The following is a 17906-nucleotide window of genomic DNA, read 5'->3' as shown; positions in this document are numbered from 1 at the left end:
GCGCATTGCACTGCATTCATGTTGTTCTAAGTTCTAGCCTGCTTCTTCCAAGTTGTTCCAACTATGAGATCAGAAAACAAGGGAGATCACCCCTCGAACGGAGGATACCCGTTTGCCCTCCACTCATCAAACGACAAGCCATTCGCACACGATGGCATCCTCACCATCAGCGGGACCTCAATGTCCTCATCGGTGCCCAGCAAGTCCTTACTGTGGACAAGCTTTTCATTGATCCTCTCAAACCCAACGCGCTCATACAGTTGCCAAGTCGACGGCGACGATTCGATATAAACCGGAAGTTCTGCGCGGTCGGCGAGATCGACGCCCCAGAGAATCAATGCCATTCCGGCCTTGAGGCCCTGGAATTCAGGACGGATAGCGATTGCGTGGACATCTGTCAAGTGAGCAAGACGTAGTCGAGCTTGTCAGCACAAATCACATACACACACATCCCTTCTCCCGTCCGTCTCACAGATGTTTTTCCGGTGCTCACTTACAAATATATTTCCTCCCACCGAACAACTTCTCCCTCTTCTCCCAGAGGGGTTTCGTGACCGCATCGGCCCGTTCCCTTTCTTTGCCCTCGAGCCACGGAATGCCGGCCCACTTCCGTTCTTCTTCCGTACGTTCCTTGAAAAACGCATCGGCCAGAATCATGCCGATGATCTCGCCGTCGCGGTCGGTGTCGATGACTTTGTAGGTATATTGGTCTTTGGCCTTGTGCCACCAGTCCAGCGTGGCGGCAGTGTGGTGTTTGCGGAACTCAGGTGTAATGCCGTTGGGGAACAAAATGTTGAGCATTATCGAGGCCATGTGTTCGTGCTTGAAAGCGTCGAAGTAGACGTCGTATACTTTTTCCAGATCCGGGATCAGCGCGGGGACTACCAGGACTGGCATGGCGACAGAACAGGCACTGCACTGGCAGTGCGTCTGACAAGAAGATCGGATGGAGACTGAGATGATATCGGTCGACGCGACTCGGTAACAATTAAAGTGAATGATGTTCAACCACTGCAAGACAAGTCGATTTGAGTCCACGACTTGAGTCGAGTCAAAAACAAGACCTTCTCTGTTCTTGTCTTCTTCTTCTTGGACCCGGGGACACAGAACACCACCCCACACCGTGCGTATACTGAATGCAGTAAGTAAGTCGAAGGAAATCGTTCCAACAGCCCCAGACAGTGAGGCAGACACCCAGGCAAAATGTAAGTGACAAGATAGAGTAGGTAGGTAGATAAACTCAATAATGCCACGTGGGTATGTTATGTTGATCAAGAGACGCACAGAAGTACAACAGCAAAGGACCATACTCTTGTAAACAATGACAACTTAAATCATGTCGGTCGCAAAAGGTACATCGCGGTGCACAGTCAGTCCCAACTTCCAGACCTACCGTGCCGAATCTCGGACCGCAATGGAGAGGAGTACTACCGGCAGCCATTCCACTTCTGGATTTATCCCATCATGGCTTGAGCGGTTGCGGTCGCGTAGTGTATTGTTGGCATTGTAGTCAAGAGAGCCGAAAGGGCCGGGAAAGTCGAACGAGTTCAGTTCGCGAACCGGAATGGCATGGCGTTGTGTGGCGTGGCATGGCATTGGCACTACCACCACGCGAAGGGCCACGCGACTAATCAGATCATCAGATAACCGCCTGCAGCATGCAGCTGAGGGATGAAAATGACAACTTGACGGGAACCTTGGATGGAACCTCCAGTTGGATGGTGAAGGACGGAACTAAAGATAGCACAAAAAATACTGTCACGTAAGATATTTCTCGTGGCAGATGATCCACCTTCTCGGCTAGTAGCCGAAAGTACAATTGCACAATTAATTGTCCAGCCGATGGTCCTGTACCTAGGCAGTGTCGACCTAGCAAAGGGATACATACTCATTGGCCATTGACCATGAGAGTGAGTGATTATTCAAAAACTCGACTGGCGACAAGGAGTTAGGCCCCAGGCAGTTGATATACCCCGGAAACCACGCGACACGATATATCATCCAGTAGGACCACTGCAGTGTCTGGCATTTACAGTGATGCAGGAAATGACACAGATGTTGGACACTGCATGGCTCATATCATTTATGCTAGAACTTCGAGAACTTCATGATGCGTATTTGTTGCTGTGTCAATCCCTCCTCTGCCTCACCTTGACACGAACGCCCTTACTTTCATCGTCCGGAAAAGCAGTAAAGAAATCATGTTTCCAAAGCACATCATCCAAAGTCGTCTCAAACAGCTCGAAATCAAAGCGACTCCACAGCGCAGCCATGGACAAGTACATCTCGGCATACGCCAGATTCATTCCCAAGCACTGGCGCGACCCCTTTGAGAAAGCGACCTGATACTTTTCCAGGCCATGACCGCCCTCCAGCCAGCGGTCCGGGTTGAAAGTGTCCGGGTCGGGGAAGATGTCCGGATCCATGAGCACCAGCGCGTTGGTCATGGACACAGGAGTTCCAGGCGGGATGGACCAGTCTTTGTATCGGAGTGTTTCGTTGGGAGCAATGCGTGGCGTGCGTGTGGTGACACTGTAGCTGATTCGGAGACCCTCACTGATGACGGCAGAAAGGTACGGTAGCCGTTCGATGACGGACAGTTTGGGAATCGGGGAATCTGGAGATGGAATAATGGTGCGCAGCTCAGCCCGTAAACGGGCGAGGATGGATGGCGATTGTAACAGATAGAACCAGATCCGCGAAAGCGTGGCTGCCGTCGTCTCACTTCCTGCACCGAGAACAATTTCTGCTTCATCACATAGGCGCTCGAGAGATTTCTCGGATGCTGGTAGATCACTGTCACGGAGAGCGTGGAACATTGTCTGCGGCGGAGAAGTACCGCTGCTCTTATCATCATCCGATTTGGATTCCTCGTTTCGGTCTTGCTGCTGCTTCTTCTCATCCAGGATGCGCTGCACGTTTGCCTTTGCCCGGTTCTGCCATCGCATCAAGAACCCTACTTGCGGATTCATGGCAGCAACGAGGCTCGGCGGTAGTCTTTTCATCGTAGGAACCAGCCAGGGAAATTGGCGACACAGCGCGCCAGTCTCAAAGCCGCCTTTGATGGTCTCCTTCCACATGAGAGAAAAATCCGGTTCGTCCAGGTACTTCGGGTCCAGGCCAAATGCGTACAACGAAATTGTGTCGGTGGTCAAGGCCATGAATGCCACGTCGAGCCGAACAACTTGTTCGGTATCTGCCGCATCGGCGAGGCGTTTGGACAGCTTCTCAATTCGCTCCATGATGAACGGCTCGAGACGGAAGATGTTGGCTTTGGAGAAGTATGGGTTGAGAACACTCCGACGCAAGCGGTGCAGATTGTGTGGCACAGTGCTGAACATCGACCCTTGCGCCGACGCTAGGTTCACCCACCATTGGTACTTGTCGCGCTTCCTCGGAGGATTCGTGTACAGCTCATCGTAGAAGGCCGGGTCGTACACATGAATCTCATGAGGGTTGATTCGAATGATGGGACCTGCTTTGAGTCAGGAGAGGGCACAGATACGAAGGACACAAAACGCCATATCGACCAAAACAAACAATCGTCAGGAGCACGCCCCTCCTGTAACAGCACCTACCATATTTCTGGTGTAGCTCCTTGATCTTGAAGGTGAATTGGCCTCGTTTCACCACGTCGTGGTAGAATTCATACCACAGTGTCGCCGCCGCGAGCTTGGGCCCAGGAAATTTCGCGAGTGGGTGGAAGTAGATGCGATACACCACCAGACATGCCACGTACAAAAGAGCCAATCCAAGCGCGGTGAATAATAAGGCACTCAGGCTGCTAGTGCCCGGTTCGCCGACGTACGGTACCAGCATGGCGGGAAATACTGGTATGGTACCGGAAAGCACTCGCAGCTTTGGTTTCGGAGGTATCTTTCAACCCTTCATTACCATCGCATGCTAATGCCGCAGACTCCAATGCAGAAGCAGTACCTAGGTAGTCGAGAAGCATCATGTTGAGAACCTTGCGCAGCAGGATCGAGATGTGCCAACGGCCGTGTTTAGGGACTTTGAGTCTTGTCCTAACAAAAACGGCGCTGTGGTTATATCTGCTGGTTACATGCTTCCTGCTGATCCGCGAAGGTCCGGCGTCTCTAGCTCGAAAGCTGGTCAATTGAGACTCGAGGACCTTGACACCGGCGGCAAGCTAGAGAAACCGGCGTGTCACTAGAATGCTTGGTCGATTCTTGGTTGCTGCTTCAGGCCAAACCCGGCGCTACGGCCTGCATCACGTGAAGCGCGATCAGCGGTGATGAGCTGGACTCGGGTCTAGACAATTCAACCCTTTCTCGCGTCGCCTCTTCAACTTCATCGCACCACCGATAATTGATATTTTCCTGTTTCCGTCACGGCGTGGTGATAAATGCCGTCTCCGTCGCCTCCCCGGTCACCGGCGATGCAGCCCGATCCCAATGTGGAGGAAGAGGATGACCCCGGATACGATTCCGCTAGCGATCAGACCGCGACGACATCGCTAAACTCGTCCATTTTCGACTGGGTATATGAGAACGGTCGGCGGTATCATAGCTATCGGCCGACGCAATATGTTCTTCCAAATGATGAAGAGGAGCAGGAACGGCTGGATCTTACGCATCATCTGTTCACGCTCGTCCTTCACGGCGCCTACTGTCTAACTCCGCTGGAAAATCCACAGGCTATCCTTGATGTTGGCACTGGAACGGGAATCTGGGCCATCGATATGGGTGACTTGTACCCCTCTGCAGTCGTGACCGGTACAGATCTATCTCCAATTCAGTCCCAATGGGTGCCGCCAAACGTGCGGTTTGAAGTAGACGATGCGAATGAAGAGTGGACGTTTCCAGAGAGCCATTTCGACTTTATCCATGCACGCACAATTTGTGCTGGGATTCGAGATTTCCCAAAGTTTCTGGCAAGCTGTTATAAGCACCTCAAACCTGGAGGCAAGATTGAAGTCTCCGAAGGCAGAGCCAATTTTTTTTGTGACGACAATACTCTTCCCGCCGACAGCTTCACCAAGAAATATCTGGATGAATTGCATCGGTGTGCAAGCTTGATCAACCTGGACATGGACCACATTCCAAAAGTCCCTGGCGAGCTGGAGCAGGCCGGTTTCACAAACGTCAACTTTGTCCAGAGGCATGTTCCACTGGGCACATGGCCCAAGGACAAATCACTGAAGATCATTGGCAAGATCTTCCGGGAACAGTTTGTGAACAGCGCCTTGGAGGCATACAGCCTGAAGCTGCTGTGCGAAGTCGGCGGCTGGTCACTGGACGAGTTTCGGGTTTTGTGTGCCAATGTGAGACGAGAGATTGCCGAGAACAAGATGCATCTATACACTTTTTGGTGAGTTGATCGCCCCCATTGTTAAAGGCTCTCGAGCTGCTCACACGTTCCGTCTACAGTTCGTTTGCCACGGCAGAAAAGCCTTTGACTTGAGATCCTACCTTTCCGATTCTTGCATACAACAAAAGTGAATGCATCCCAGTTAACCTTGCCTGGTGACCCTGATGGCGGGATTGCACCGCTTGTGTTACGGGCTCCGTTATCGTGCTGCATTGTTGACAGTGATGGGCACCGGCAGGCCCCCACTTGAGGCCGACTAATGGAGCTGTGCTTCTACTACCCTGCCCTTTCATGGCGTTATGGGAAGTTTCCTGGGACCTGATCACCAGTGGTACTGGGTCAGCGCTTTGCTGGTGAAGTTGGTATGGTCAAAATTATTGACTTTCTGATTGCGATCTGGGGATCCAGCATGTGGCGTGGTTGAAGAGCCGGAGTCCTTCTGCTGAAGCATAATTTGTCATGTTAGGTCAATACTTAGCTCGGTACAGGGACAGATATCTGTACGGGGCCACTGCCATCCCTACGAGGTAACTCGGCAGGAAGGCAAGAGAAGGGCCTGACACATCGTGAGTTGCTGTCCCTTCGACGAGACTCTCGACGGCTTCCTGTTGGTAATGGCGTCGAATTTTCCCATGCAAGTGAAGTGCGAAAGACGTTGAACAAAATTATCAAGCAGCGCTATCTGCGGCGATGTCAGCATGTATGCAGCGTGCCTCTGTGGTAAGCTCATGTCTCCCCATTGCTTCTCGCATATCGGGAAAGCAAAGCAGGTGTTGCCAGAGCAGCTTGCAAAGATCGTCATCTTTCTGCAAGCCAGAAGGACGCTAGAAGCCGCTAGATTCCTGTCCATATGTGCTTCTGCGACAGGATTGACATGTGGATGGGCGGAATTGACACTTGCAGAACCTGTTGAAAAAGTAAAAGTTGCGGTACCTCATGTCGGTACAGAGTCAGTGAACATGGCGCAACTATCAGTATTGATTCGAGCTGAACAGTGGTATGTTGGCGGCGTCTGAATACGGCATGAATTGAAATCATCCACTGACATCATTTTGTTGTTGCTGATGCTTGATCCGCTTGTGGCTTGCGCTCGAATCCACTATCAAGAACCTAGCGAAGCGGCTCGCAACCGGCTTTTTAGCATTCACCCATTGAACATGCCCAAGCACTCTTAACGTAGGATTCGTCTATCGAGAGCTTGTGATCTTGTGCACATGGTTGCGTGATGCTAGTACGGTACGAAAGGCGTCGCAGCCGCTTTGGTCGTAAAAATCTGCAAACCGACCGATATCTTGGCCAGCGAAAGGCGGCACGCGAGAAGAGACTGTCAACGGAGCGCTAAGGGGTAAAAAAAAGAATCCGGGCGCCTGATCCCTGGCTAGCGAAGCCTCTGTCCCCACCGAATGCGACTTGAGTGATACTCTGTCTCCATGTAGCCATCCTAGTGCTTCACGCGCCGACAAACATTGTGGACGTCTGTACCATCTCGGTTTGAGGAGTAGTGGGATTAATAGTACCAGCACGGGGAATGTCCTAGCAACAGGCAGTACTAGCCGGTAGCCAAACGAAGACTACTACGAACTGTCCACAATGCCAGTGGTTGCAATACTCATCATCTATCCAAAAGTCGACGGCAGTAAACAGCGGAAAACGATGCGCTGGAGGTCAGTTTGTGGCCAATCACAGGGCTCCAATTAGCACCGGGCGATGCTTGGCATTTTCGATCTTCGATCCAAGTCCAATTCTTCATTCTCCCCAGCTTCACCGCTGAACAAGATCGCTCTCAGCACGAATAGCCCACGTTCATCTTGCATTCTTCTTGCTCTGGCTGTTCATCGTAGCTTTTCCCGGTTGGCCCACCTGAAGAAGGTCATGGAACAACTCAATCGTACGGCACCGCACGGTCGCTGCTCCAGCCCCCCATTCTCCTGTCTGATTTGGGAAAATTGCCCGGAGGAGCCACAGCCACAGACCACTTCATCAGCGATCGGGCTTGCCAAGGCTGTTAGTTGGCTACCCTAGCTGGGCGGGACGCAAGCGGAAGACCATATTGGAAACTCCCACCGTGAGACCTCACCTTCGATCGCGCCTTTCGTGCCTTGCGAGGCTACCATTGTTGGCGCCGGAGGCTGTAATGACAGACCATGATCGCGCTCGCCAATGGTTCTAAACTACCAGTAACATATGCCCAACCATCAACAGCGCACATGGAACCAGAAAAGTGCAATAAACGTTCAGTCCAGCTTCCAAGCCATTGAAACCGGTTGCCCAGCATGCGGAGTTCTGGAGAATACGTGGAGAGAGTCTTAGCATAGTCTTGGGACCTTTTTTTCTGTTTAGCCCAAGCATTGACAAGCAAGCAGCCATCAATCAGAATCCGCGCCAATGGATACAATGTAACAGCGAATGCGTCAGTGTTGCAACTCGTGCCAGCCCGGTTTGCGCGGCCGTGTCTTGGGTTTCAGAGCCAAGTCCACCATCTTCCACATGCTCATCTGTCTCCCATGGGCCTCCTAATTTGTTCCCCGGCCATTGATATCTCCACAGATCTAGGAGGTTCCACACTGGCCAACCCATGGGCGAGTTGCAGCATACAACATTGCGCGGAGCGTCATTGCTCACTGCAGGACTTGATGGGCCTCGTGACCCAATGGACTCTGACCAAGGTTTGCTGGTGTTCCTCTCCCTGTCCCTGATCGGGAAGGAAACATATAAACAAAGGTGAAAGTCCCTGATCCGTCTGTTTCTGTCCATTTTTGCAGCCTTTTGTCCCCTTTTTCGCGGCACCTTGTGACTTCGATCAAGTGTACCAACATCATGTCTCGTCAAAACTCCTACGCCCTCAAGACGACCAGCGATGTCAATCACATCGAAGCCCCCGTTACCTGGAAGGCGTACATGATGTGCGCCTTTGCGGCATTCGGAGGGATTTTCTTCGGCTATGACAGGTATTGCATTGTGACTGTAGTCTGGAAGCCTGCGCATCGCCGCTGACAATGTTTCTTCTAGTGGATATATCAACGGTGTCCTCGGCTCACAAATGTTCATAGACAAGGTCGAAGGACCCGGTCATGACTCCGTTGAATCTGGGCACCAATCCCTGATAACTTCGATCTTGTCGGCCGGCACGTTTTTCGGTGCCTTGATCGCCGGTGATATGGCCGACATGATCGGACGTCGAAACACCGTGGTGCTTGGTTGTTTTATTTACATGTTGGGTGTGGTTGTCCAGATGTTCACCGGCATGGGTGATCCTCTGGGCGCAATTGTTGGTGGTCGACTCCTTGCCGGCTTCGGTGTGGGCTTCGAGAGCGCGATTGTGATCTTGTACATGAGTGAAATTGTGAGTGCAACTCCCATTCTGGCGTCTTGACTTGTATCACTGACTTGAGCGATAGTGCCCAAGAAAAGTCCGAGGCGCCCTCGTGGCAGGGTATCAATTCTGCATTACCGTCGGCTTGTTGCTGGCATCGTGCGTTGTCTATGCTACTCAGGACCGGAACGATACCGGCCAATATCGGATCCCCATCGCCATCCAATTTGCATGGGCATTGATTCTAGGAGGCGGCTTGTTGACACTCCCGGACTCGCCGCGCTACTTTGTCAAGAAGGGTCGTCTCGAGCAAGCGACCATTGCTCTGTCCAAGCTCCGAGGCCAACCGCGGGATTCCGAGTATATCCAGGTTGAATTGTCCGAAATTGTGGCCAATGAAGAATACGAGCGCGCCTTGATTCCTGACGCCGGATGGTTGTCCAGCTGGCTCAACTGCTTCAAAGGCAGCTTGTGGGAGCAGAAGTCGAACTTGCGACGTACCATTCTGGGCACATCTCTCCAAATGATGCAACAATGGTACGTTTGGTACTCTCCTTTCTTTGCGCCTGCTGGACGGCTGTTGTCGTCCAACCCAGTGGAACGTTTGGGCTGCATACCGTTTACTGAATCCAACTAACGAATTTTGTTGTTCAGGACCGGCGTCAACTTCATCTTCTACTACTCGACACCATTCTTGCAGTCCACCGGGGCAATTGACAACGAGTTTCTCATGTCTCTGATTTTCACTCTCGTCAACGTGTGCTCGACTCCCATTTCTTTCTGGACAGTCGAACGGTTTGGCCGTCGGCCCCTGCTCGTCTGGGGTGCTTTCGGCATGTTGATCTGTCAGTTCCTCGTGGCCATCATCGGTGTGACCGTCGGCTTCAACTACACACATCCGGACCCAACCGACCCGGACAAGACTCTGGCCAACAACGTGTCTGCCGTGAGCGCGCAGATTGCATTTATTGCTATCTTTATCTTCTTCTTTGCATCCACATGGGGTCCAGGCGCATGGATCATGATTGGCGAAATCTTCCCTCTGCCCATCCGCTCGCGGGGTGTTGCTTTGTCGACGGCCTCGAACTGGCTTTGGAACACGGTACGTATAGCACCAGTGTGCAACGCGAGTGTGTAACATGAGTGTCTTAACACATTTCGCATGAGGAACTCTAACTGACTTCTTGTAGATCATCGCAGTCATCACACCCTACATGGTCGGCGAAGAGCACGGCAACATGAAATCGTCCGTCTTTTTCGTCTGGGGCGGCCTATGTACCGCCGCCTTTATCTATGCGTACTTTTTGGTGCCCGAGACAAAGGGCCTCACGCTCGAACAGGTCGACCATATGATGGAGGAGACGACCCCGCGCACCTCGAGCAAGTGGAGGCCCACAAAGACGTTTGCCCAGGCCATGACTAAGGACGGCATGTTGGAGAAGGAGGTTGTCGAGGCTGTCGAGAGAAGGGGGTCGGCTTACTAGTTTACTAGTACTTACCAGTGCTGCTTGTTTCTGAATTTGTGTCGTTGTCAGGGTCGTACTGGAGCAAACAGACATCTAGTTCGCTACCGCTGTGATCAGTGTCAGTGTCAGTGTCAGTCTCAGTTTCTCTGTCACGATTGTCTTTGTCCCAACACCGGCTGAGGTTTTGAGGAAGCGGGTGGGAGAAGGGGATACAACAGCATATCATCATGTCATCCATACCACAGTACACTCTACAGCACGGTGAATGCAATGCCGGGCAATGGACGGCTTTGGTGGCTGATAACATGCCTAATGAACATGGAGTAGTAGTAATAAAAGTAGTAATCAACTAAATATTCGAGTCATTAATTACTCTTGAAAGCAACGCCCACAAACACAACATGCCGACCCATCCACGCAGCACACCACGACATTCCAATACCTAGAATAATGCTATATACTACCACAGTAATACTACCAGTAGGCACTCACTGTGAATGTGCCCATTCTACAACACTGCATTGCAGATCGCTCATCCTAGAAAACACCCAGCCCGTATCAGGTCACTACTGGGCTCCAGTAGCTGTTCTTTCGGATAGAGTCACCACACCACAGCTGAAATCCCTCCAGTCGAACAGATCTTTCCGTCTTCCTCGACAGACTACGAAGGAGAAAGGGGCCAATTGATCCCGTCGAGGATCCTTAGTTCATTACTAAGACTAAGTAAGTATGTTATTTATACTGTACCGGACACCTAACACGCCAATAATGAACGAAAGCGCAGACGTGACCTACATAGGTTATACTCTCCATGCCTACTCAAGTACATACAGCACACATGAACAGGCAAACTAAACACTAAACACGGTACTATTGGCCAAAGAGATTGAGAGGACCATTCAACTGGCCGTACAGTACGTCGTCCCGTCTCATGGGTGGTCTTTTATAGTACTAGTTGGTACATTGACAGTATCTCATGTTATCACATCTCTAACTTGGACCGCATCGCGTTCTCCGCTGCCGATCTCGCAGATTCGTTGTTTTTGATCTTCTGATGTCTCGGACTCGCCTTGCCTCGCCTTGCCTCTTTGCGCGTGAGGGATCACTACTCACCAACAGGCATGCTTCTCCCCTCTCCCGTCCCACGGTTCCCTCTTCCGCGTCCTCTCGCTCCTACTAGTATTCCGATGAACTCGAAAGACTGCAAAGTCGGCACGAGGCAAGGCTCACAAAGCCTGTGAGGTCAAGGCACATAAAGCCTTACAAACCCCTGCACGGCCCGTCGACAAGTAACACAATTCCCAAAATTATTCAACGCCAAACTGACGCGACAGTCCTCACAGACACAGAGACATCGACACGGCCAAGCGATGATCGTTCGTGGTGCGGACTGACATACCACGCATAGAGGTCCTGCAGAAGTAACATCGGTATCCGTATCGGCATCCGTATTCCCATGCGCATGCGCATCCATGGGGTCAGTATCGTCCGTCCGCTGTTGTCGCCGTTTCCGCCTACTCAAAATCAACGACTCGAGAACCTCTGCTTCTTCCGCCGTTGTCAAGGGACGTGGTCCTGACGACGAGTTTGGCGGGTCATACAGGGATATCGCTGGTGCATGACCATTGGCATGAGTATGACGTGCTGCTGCCCGGCCGGCAAGCAAGACCCGCGCTCGTTCTTTCTCTTGTTCGCGACGATACCGAGATCGGGTCATGATGCTACCACTCCCAGAAGACGCAGCACTAGTAGCCAGGTGAGCGGCAAGGATCCGCGCTTCTTCCCGCGACTCTTTGTCCGCAGGATTCAACAATCTCGCCAGCGTCGTAGGGTCGAGCGGTATATCAGGGACATCGGAAGCATCCGCGCCTGGTGGCGTTGACGACTCTCTTGTCCTCACTGCCGTAGACGAGAATGACCAACCTGGTCTTGTAAGGGTCGTTAGTTCGGTTGAGGAAGTCAGTTGTGTCGGTGTTTTCTGTCCCTCCGATTCCGACTCCCACTCCCACTGACTGGCTGCTTCACCGTCATCAGTTTGGTTACTGGCTTGAGTAGACATGGACACCACACTCGTGGTATCGTCAAGATCCTCGTTGTCTGTCGGTTGGTAATCACCACTGTCGTCTCGGTTTCCGAACCATCCGCCAGACTTCCACCAATTGTACAGCGTCGAATCAATCATTTCGTCCACCCTCTCCTCAGGAAATTCGGTCATCAATCGCCGCCTGATATCGGATGCAATGTCCACATCATCACTTAGTGGTGCATTGAGCTGGCCATCCTGGGCAATAAGCCAGAGGTCAGACATGCTGTTGTTACTGTCTGGCCTGGCAGCGTCACGAGCAGCATTCATCTTTTTCAACGACCGACCCACAATCTTTTTCAGCCATCGAGGTCGAGCGGTGATGCCAATTGCGTCCAGCAACACACCAAGTCCAAACCCGACATATCCACCAATCAAGAAAATAATGCCCCGTAGATAGATCATCAGCAAATAAAACTTTGTCGTTCGTTGAACAGCCCCAACTCCTCCAGCACTGGGGGTCGGATATACAAACGAGTCCTTTCCCTCCAGTTCGCCTTGCTTTTTGTCGTGGAATTTGCGTTCCTTGGAATATCCCGATTGCCAAACGCCACCTTTATCAGTTCCGCCGGGGCTCGATGAAGGCAAGCCATATTCTTCGAGAATCTGAAACTGTTGACTACTCGTCAAAGATCCGGCGTCGCCACGGGCAGCTTCGAACTCGTCCAACCGGTCTTCTTCCAACCAGGTGAACTGTCGCACTTCGACTGCTCTCCCCTCATTTAGGAAAACAGCTTCGGACGCGGCTGTCAACGCGGCAAAGCCGATCCGGAGCAAGGCCGTATAAAAATCTTCATACCATCGGATATTGATACCCCGAGTTTGGATTGCTGCCTGCAGATTGTCGTGAGCTATGCTGAAGCGCTCCTTGAGACTTGTTGGCTGAGGTATGCGTGGATTGCTACCCAAAGAAATGGCTGTAAGGGTGAGTGCGACAATGTATATCACAAAGCACACCGCGATGCCCAGCAGGATCACCATGTGCGGAAGGAAGCCGACAATGGCAACGGTGGGAAAATGGAGAAGACTGCTGACGGGACGTTGGTCGCCGTCCTCGCCACTTCGAACCATCATACTTGTGCTGAAAAATCCCCAGAGAAAGGCTGACATAAATGCAAGACCCCAAATACCGGTATTGATAAGCCGCCATTGACGCTGCTTTCCCAACACGGCAATGATATGGGATGACAACGAGTTGCAACATGACAGTAACGCAACCAAAAGAACCTCCACTGGCACATTGACACGATCCAGTACATGTGGGCCTGTCAGAGACGCAGTAGCATCTGCAAGGGCAAGGATCGTACCAGATGCCGGTATCGTAGGTTGAGATTGAATGTGTTCCACGACCGTACTGTTCGTCCTGCCGCCGGTGGACGACCTTGGAGTACCAAAAAGTCCAAGTCCTAGGGTATGAGAGAGCATGGTCTCTGCCTCGGCAAAGGCCAACGAGTGCTCGAAGATAGACATGCCAACTTCTGTCATCATTGGAATTTGCTGCAGCGAGCACGACAGGCTTTCTACCACATGCGACAGGCATAACCCCAAAAATGAAGGCCAAAGGAGCGAAAACGATCCATAAGGTGCCCGGACATCCGGACTTGGTCTGGACAGGCCTACCGCGGCACAAGCATCAGCATCTGTTGAGGCAAAGAGGATGGCTGAAGTCAAAGTGTGCAACATGCCGCCGTCGGTCGACCAATCCAACAAGCTGTATTTGTTGTTATCTCCATGTCGATAGAGTGAAAAGTCCGGAGATGTCTGGCATCTGATGGCCTGCAGGAGTTGGCGAACTCGGCTGGCCAGGAGAAGGATTGGTATAATGCGCAAAGCCAGTCTCTTTGGCCAATCCAGGTATATCCGCTGTCTGGACGCTCCATAAACACCGATCCGATTAAGAATGATTGCCATGGCGAAACAGGTGAAAGCCCATCTAGAAGTCAAATAATGCAACATCCCCCAGTAACTCTTGAATGAACTGCTTTGAAATGCCTCCGCGAAGAACGCTCCCCAGCCCTCCGACGCTGCCTCGCCCAACGCCTGCGCACCGGCAACGGCGGGTTGCGCCGCTGCTTCAGCCATTGCTTGCGTCCCGGCGGTGCCAGCCACGGCTTCAGCGACGACTGTATCTATTCCCAGGCTTTCCAGCACGAACCGATTCCAAATGAAGAGCAGTGCACGATCGATTCGGGAAACGATCCGGAGTGGGAGACGGAGGAATTGCTCAAGCGAGGGCGCAAGAAGGGAGGAGGACGTTGTATTCGACGAGGCCGTGAAAGAGGTCGTAGCGGGCAGGCCGGAAGTGAAGAACGACGCTGCCTGTCCTATAGTCGCGTCCGGATTCACTGAGACCATGTCTCTTTCCCTTTCACAGGTCTTCCGCGCAGAGGCGGGTAAGGACAGCGCTCTAAGACATCAGGTAGCGAGAGCCTTTGTTGCCACGGATCGCTCAACGACCGACAAGTTGATGAGGATTGGAAAGATGGATAGTGAGAGGCACCGCAGGAAGCGCAGTCAATGTAAGTATGTTGTGAATAGATGAGACATAAAATACGATACTAGCTAATAGAAATGCCCAAATACTGAAGTATAAGGTGTCTTTTGTAGCACGAGGGTGTCGCCCGCAACCCACATCGCATCATGCGTTGCCGGTTCTGGAGCCGAAACTTGAACCCGGCTTCCGGCATCAGGCTGCGTCTTGGCGGGGCTGACTACTTCTATCGTCCCCTTCTTTGGATCGAGAGGCGACAACCTGGACTGCCAGTGCACTGTAAACAATGAGGATGTACAAGTCGAGCGCATCCTCGTTGAGAACTAGTAGTCAATTTGTCTGAAAGATTTGTACAGGTGTAACAAGCAAAACGAAATTGCATAAGGCAGCCCGCGTAGTTCAGGGCTCACTACAGTATGCACGCTATATACGCTGGGTAGTTTGCACTGATCTTCCCTTCAAGAAGCCATCGACAATTCGTGTCAAGGTCCGTATGATACAGAGTCCAGACCAGGCATGCCGCTTTGCCCAAGGGCGACATACAAAGCCTGCTGTCTCGTCTCCCATCATCAACCATGGCCACCCACGACAGGTAGCTGAAGTAGCAAACAAACTCAAAACGCAAAACTATCCCAGCATCTCCACATCCAGGCCAATGGCTCTCATAAACAGATTGACATTGCCCAGTCGAACACTCGCCATGTCAGGCGGCAGTGTCTTGCTCTGCTGTACGGTTTCCATGACTCGATCCTTGACTCCAATAACGAGTCGCTGTTGTTGGTCAGGGCTTGCGCCGATTCCAATGGTGGCCAGGAACTGCCAGATGTACATGTCATCTCCAGAATTCACCGGTCCTGGGAAGAGCGAGCCCAAAAGAGGCTCCAGCATGTCGAAAAGACGGTTGTATAGTGCTGTCCATTGTTGCCATTCCTGATCGGAAACAACACCAGATTCTTTCAACAGCTCGGCTCTGGTCAGCAACATGGTCATCATGCCCAACCCGATCTTCGTCATTGCCACCGTGGCAATGTTGGTATGGTCGATCAATAACCCAAGTAATCCAATGACAATGTTGATAGGCGCTTCGTTGACGTACTGCAATAAGCACGGCATAACCGCTTGAGAGAAGAGCTCGATCTCTTCCCGAATTGCAGCAGGTGGCTGGGACTCTCCAGGAGCGGGACGCGCATCCTTGGTCACGTCCAATTGATCCAGATGGACCACAATCATGGTCAGAATGGTCAACCGTTGCTCCTGGTCGATCAGACGGAAGATGCGAGGCATCGCCTTTTTGCCCTTGGCAAACGACAAAAAGGCAATGAAAGGATGAGGCACGGACGATCCCGGAACTATGGGGTCTAGCACCTTCAACTCTTGCCATAACTTTGAATTCAGCTCCTGCATCTTCTGCCGCCAGTCCAGGTGTGCTTGAATGGAGTCGGCGTCGCCCTCGGTTGGAGGTGGAGGCATTTGTCTCTCATGATCCTCGAGACGCATAAGAGTCGTGTAAACCGCCTCAATATTCCTCAGAATCGTCTTGCGATCACTTGAACTAACCTCCTTCTTGCCAGTCGATGGACGAGCGTCGTGGCTCTCCTGCCGTTTGATGTTAAGAAGAGGCTTTGGAGTCTTGGCGTTGCTGAAGGAAATCTTGCCCAAACTGCCCTCGATGATGAGTTGCTTGTTCTTGGGCTTGAGCTTCGCCGCTTCAACCGCACGCTGGACCTGCTGCTGCATTCTTTGCATATGGTTGTCGCCATTGACATGTTGCCTTCTTCCCCCGCCCCGGCTCCCCGTCTGATATAGGTACGTCTGGGCGAAGTGTCCTAGTGGTTGTGTGGGATGTTGTCTTGGGGCGCCTCGGATTTGGCTATAGACCTGATAGTAAAAATCCTCGCCCAAAGCAGCTTCGGAATTACCGTCGGCGGAGGCCCCAGTCGCGGTCACCAGTTGCTGCAGTTGGATGCGCGTGATGAAGTTCTTATCCTGGGGAGTCATCAAACCATTGCCTTTGGATAACAAAAAGATCTTGTGATTGCGCTTGGCCCTCTTCGCATCTTCTTCCAGATAAGCACGTCGCTGTTCCTCGGACAATTCCATCAACTGTTGAGGATGGGTTATGATTGGCAAAGGACCTGTTTGAGGAGGTCCATACTGAGACGCTCCCTGAGCTCTGTCGACACTGGGCTGTGGCGAATGACGAGGTCTACTGGGATTTTGCAGTATGTGAAGAGGCTGTTGGGGCTGTTGGGGCTGTTGAGGTTGCTGAGGCGGGCGAGGTTGCGGGGCTTGCGCAGGTTGGGATGGCATACGGTTATGGCGTTGAGGACTGGGAATGCGTTGTTGTGGTGGCTGTTGCTGACCCGTTGGCATTGGAGGCGGCATCTGTTGGTACTGCTGAGGAGGCGGTTGCATTTGCTGCATGGGAAACGGATACGGTTGTTGAGGCTGCGGGAATCCCGGGGGTGGTGCTTGCGCGGCTTGGGCTGCCTGAGCTGCCTGAGCTTGAGCTTGAGCGAGAAGCGCGGCCTCGACTTCTTCCAAAGTCATTATCCTTGGTGCTTGGGATGCTTCTGGGGTATGGGATATCGCAGGAGCCGGAGCATTGAACCTTGCTGTGCTGACCCGGGGTTCCTCGGCTTGGGCTTGGTTCGGTGGGGTGCTTGTCTGTGCCTTTTTCCAAGCTCCTGACTTGGCCTGGATTTCAGGAATATAACCAGGATCCTGGTATTTCTCATATCCGGTCTTTTTAGGTTTTGGGGGTTGTGTGGACGTGGTCTCGCGAGATGGATGCCTTAGATTGAATCGCATAGCCTCCTCTTCGATTGCATTAGAGACCTGGGCGGTATTTCCAAAGAAGTCAAAGTCTTTCCCAACGCCCTGGTTAGACACGCCCTCCGCGCCACCGCCAAAGGTGTCCTCGTTGAAATCATCACCAGCTTCCTCAAGTTGATCGCCGAGGCCATCGTAGGTGTCGTCGAAGTCGATTCTGAGGAAGTATTAGCTCTGTCCATCTCAAGTCTGACTCTCCACCTACACATCTTCCTGGTCATTCTGAAAGGCTTGTAACTTGCGAGCTTTGGCGACTTCGTTGAACGGATTGGTGTGCTCGAAGATGCCCTTGTTGTTGTCATTGTTAGGTTTGTCCCTTGGGAGGGCAGTGTCAAATCCGAAGAAGGACATATTGGAAATGAGCCCTCTGGCTCTCGTGGGTAACTCGGG

At 52.1% G+C, this 17906-nt stretch overlaps 6 protein-coding genes across 6 annotated transcripts; 2 read left to right on the top strand and 4 right to left on the bottom strand.

Annotated features, from left to right (window-relative positions):
• Positions 1–86: 86 nt before the first annotated feature.
• On the bottom strand, positions 87–897 carry HMPREF1120_01431 (uncharacterized protein; the record flags this gene model as incomplete). Its single annotated transcript, XM_009155447.1, has 2 exons — positions 87–394; positions 498–897. 2 exons carry the CDS (start codon positions 895–897, stop codon positions 87–89), a joined length of 708 nt encoding a protein of 235 aa, XP_009153695.1.
• Positions 898–2129: 1232 nt separating this feature from the next.
• On the bottom strand, positions 2130–3819 carry HMPREF1120_01430 (cytochrome P450; the record flags this gene model as incomplete). Its single annotated transcript, XM_009155446.1, has 2 exons — positions 2130–3475; positions 3579–3819. The coding sequence occupies 2 exons, from the start codon at positions 3817–3819 to the stop codon at positions 2130–2132; spliced, it is 1587 nt and encodes a 528-aa protein (XP_009153694.1).
• Positions 3820–3893: 74 nt separating this feature from the next.
• On the top strand, positions 3894–6936 carry HMPREF1120_01429 (uncharacterized protein). The gene is made up of 2 exons (XM_009155445.1): positions 3894–5331; positions 5391–6936. Exons 1-2 carry the CDS (start codon positions 4367–4369, stop codon positions 5422–5424), a joined length of 999 nt encoding a protein of 332 aa, XP_009153693.1. The 5' UTR covers positions 3894–4366; the 3' UTR covers positions 5425–6936.
• A 1327-nt stretch (positions 6937–8263) lies between these two features.
• Positions 8264–10475, top strand: HMPREF1120_01428 (MFS transporter, SP family, sugar:H+ symporter). Its single transcript, XM_009155444.1, has 4 exons — positions 8264–8674; positions 8730–9181; positions 9299–9746; positions 9835–10475. The coding sequence occupies exons 1-4, from the start codon at positions 8372–8374 to the stop codon at positions 10126–10128; spliced, it is 1497 nt and encodes a 498-aa protein (XP_009153692.1). The 5' UTR covers positions 8264–8371; the 3' UTR covers positions 10129–10475.
• A 942-nt stretch (positions 10476–11417) lies between these two features.
• On the bottom strand, positions 11418–14548 carry HMPREF1120_01427 (uncharacterized protein; the record flags this gene model as incomplete). Its single annotated transcript, XM_009155443.1, has 2 exons — positions 11418–11432; positions 11510–14548. 2 exons carry the CDS (start codon positions 14546–14548, stop codon positions 11418–11420), a joined length of 3054 nt encoding a protein of 1017 aa, XP_009153691.1.
• A 763-nt stretch (positions 14549–15311) lies between these two features.
• On the bottom strand, positions 15312–17867 carry HMPREF1120_01426 (uncharacterized protein; the record flags this gene model as incomplete). Its single annotated transcript, XM_009155442.1, has 2 exons — positions 15312–17673; positions 17722–17867. The coding sequence occupies 2 exons, from the start codon at positions 17865–17867 to the stop codon at positions 15312–15314; spliced, it is 2508 nt and encodes an 835-aa protein (XP_009153690.1).
• Between the last annotated feature and the right edge of the window lie 39 nt (positions 17868–17906).

Source organism: Exophiala dermatitidis, assembly GCF_000230625.1.
Source record: "Exophiala dermatitidis NIH/UT8656 unplaced genomic scaffold supercont1.1, whole genome shotgun sequence".
Classification (NCBI taxonomy): domain Eukaryota; kingdom Fungi; phylum Ascomycota; class Eurotiomycetes; order Chaetothyriales; family Herpotrichiellaceae; genus Exophiala; species Exophiala dermatitidis.
This window is presented reverse-complemented; position numbering and strand designations above follow the sequence as displayed.

Bases quoted from the DNA above. Each gene is read 5' to 3' on its own strand.
- HMPREF1120_01428 (XM_009155444.1), top strand. From the start codon at position 8,372: ATGTTCATAGACAAGGTCGAAGGACCCGGTCATGACTCCGTTGAATCT. The intron at 9,182-9,298 runs GTACGTTTGGTA...TTTGTTGTTCAG, and splicing joins CTCCAAATGATGCAACAATG to GACCGGCGTCAACTTCATCT. The intron at 9,747-9,834 runs GTACGTATAGCA...GACTTCTTGTAG, and splicing joins CGAACTGGCTTTGGAACACG to ATCATCGCAGTCATCACACC.
- HMPREF1120_01429 (XM_009155445.1), top strand. From the start codon at position 4,367: ATGCCGTCTCCGTCGCCTCCCCGGTCACCGGCGATGCAGCCCGATCCC. The intron at 5,332-5,390 runs GTGAGTTGATCG...TTCCGTCTACAG, and splicing joins ATGCATCTATACACTTTTTG to TTCGTTTGCCACGGCAGAAA.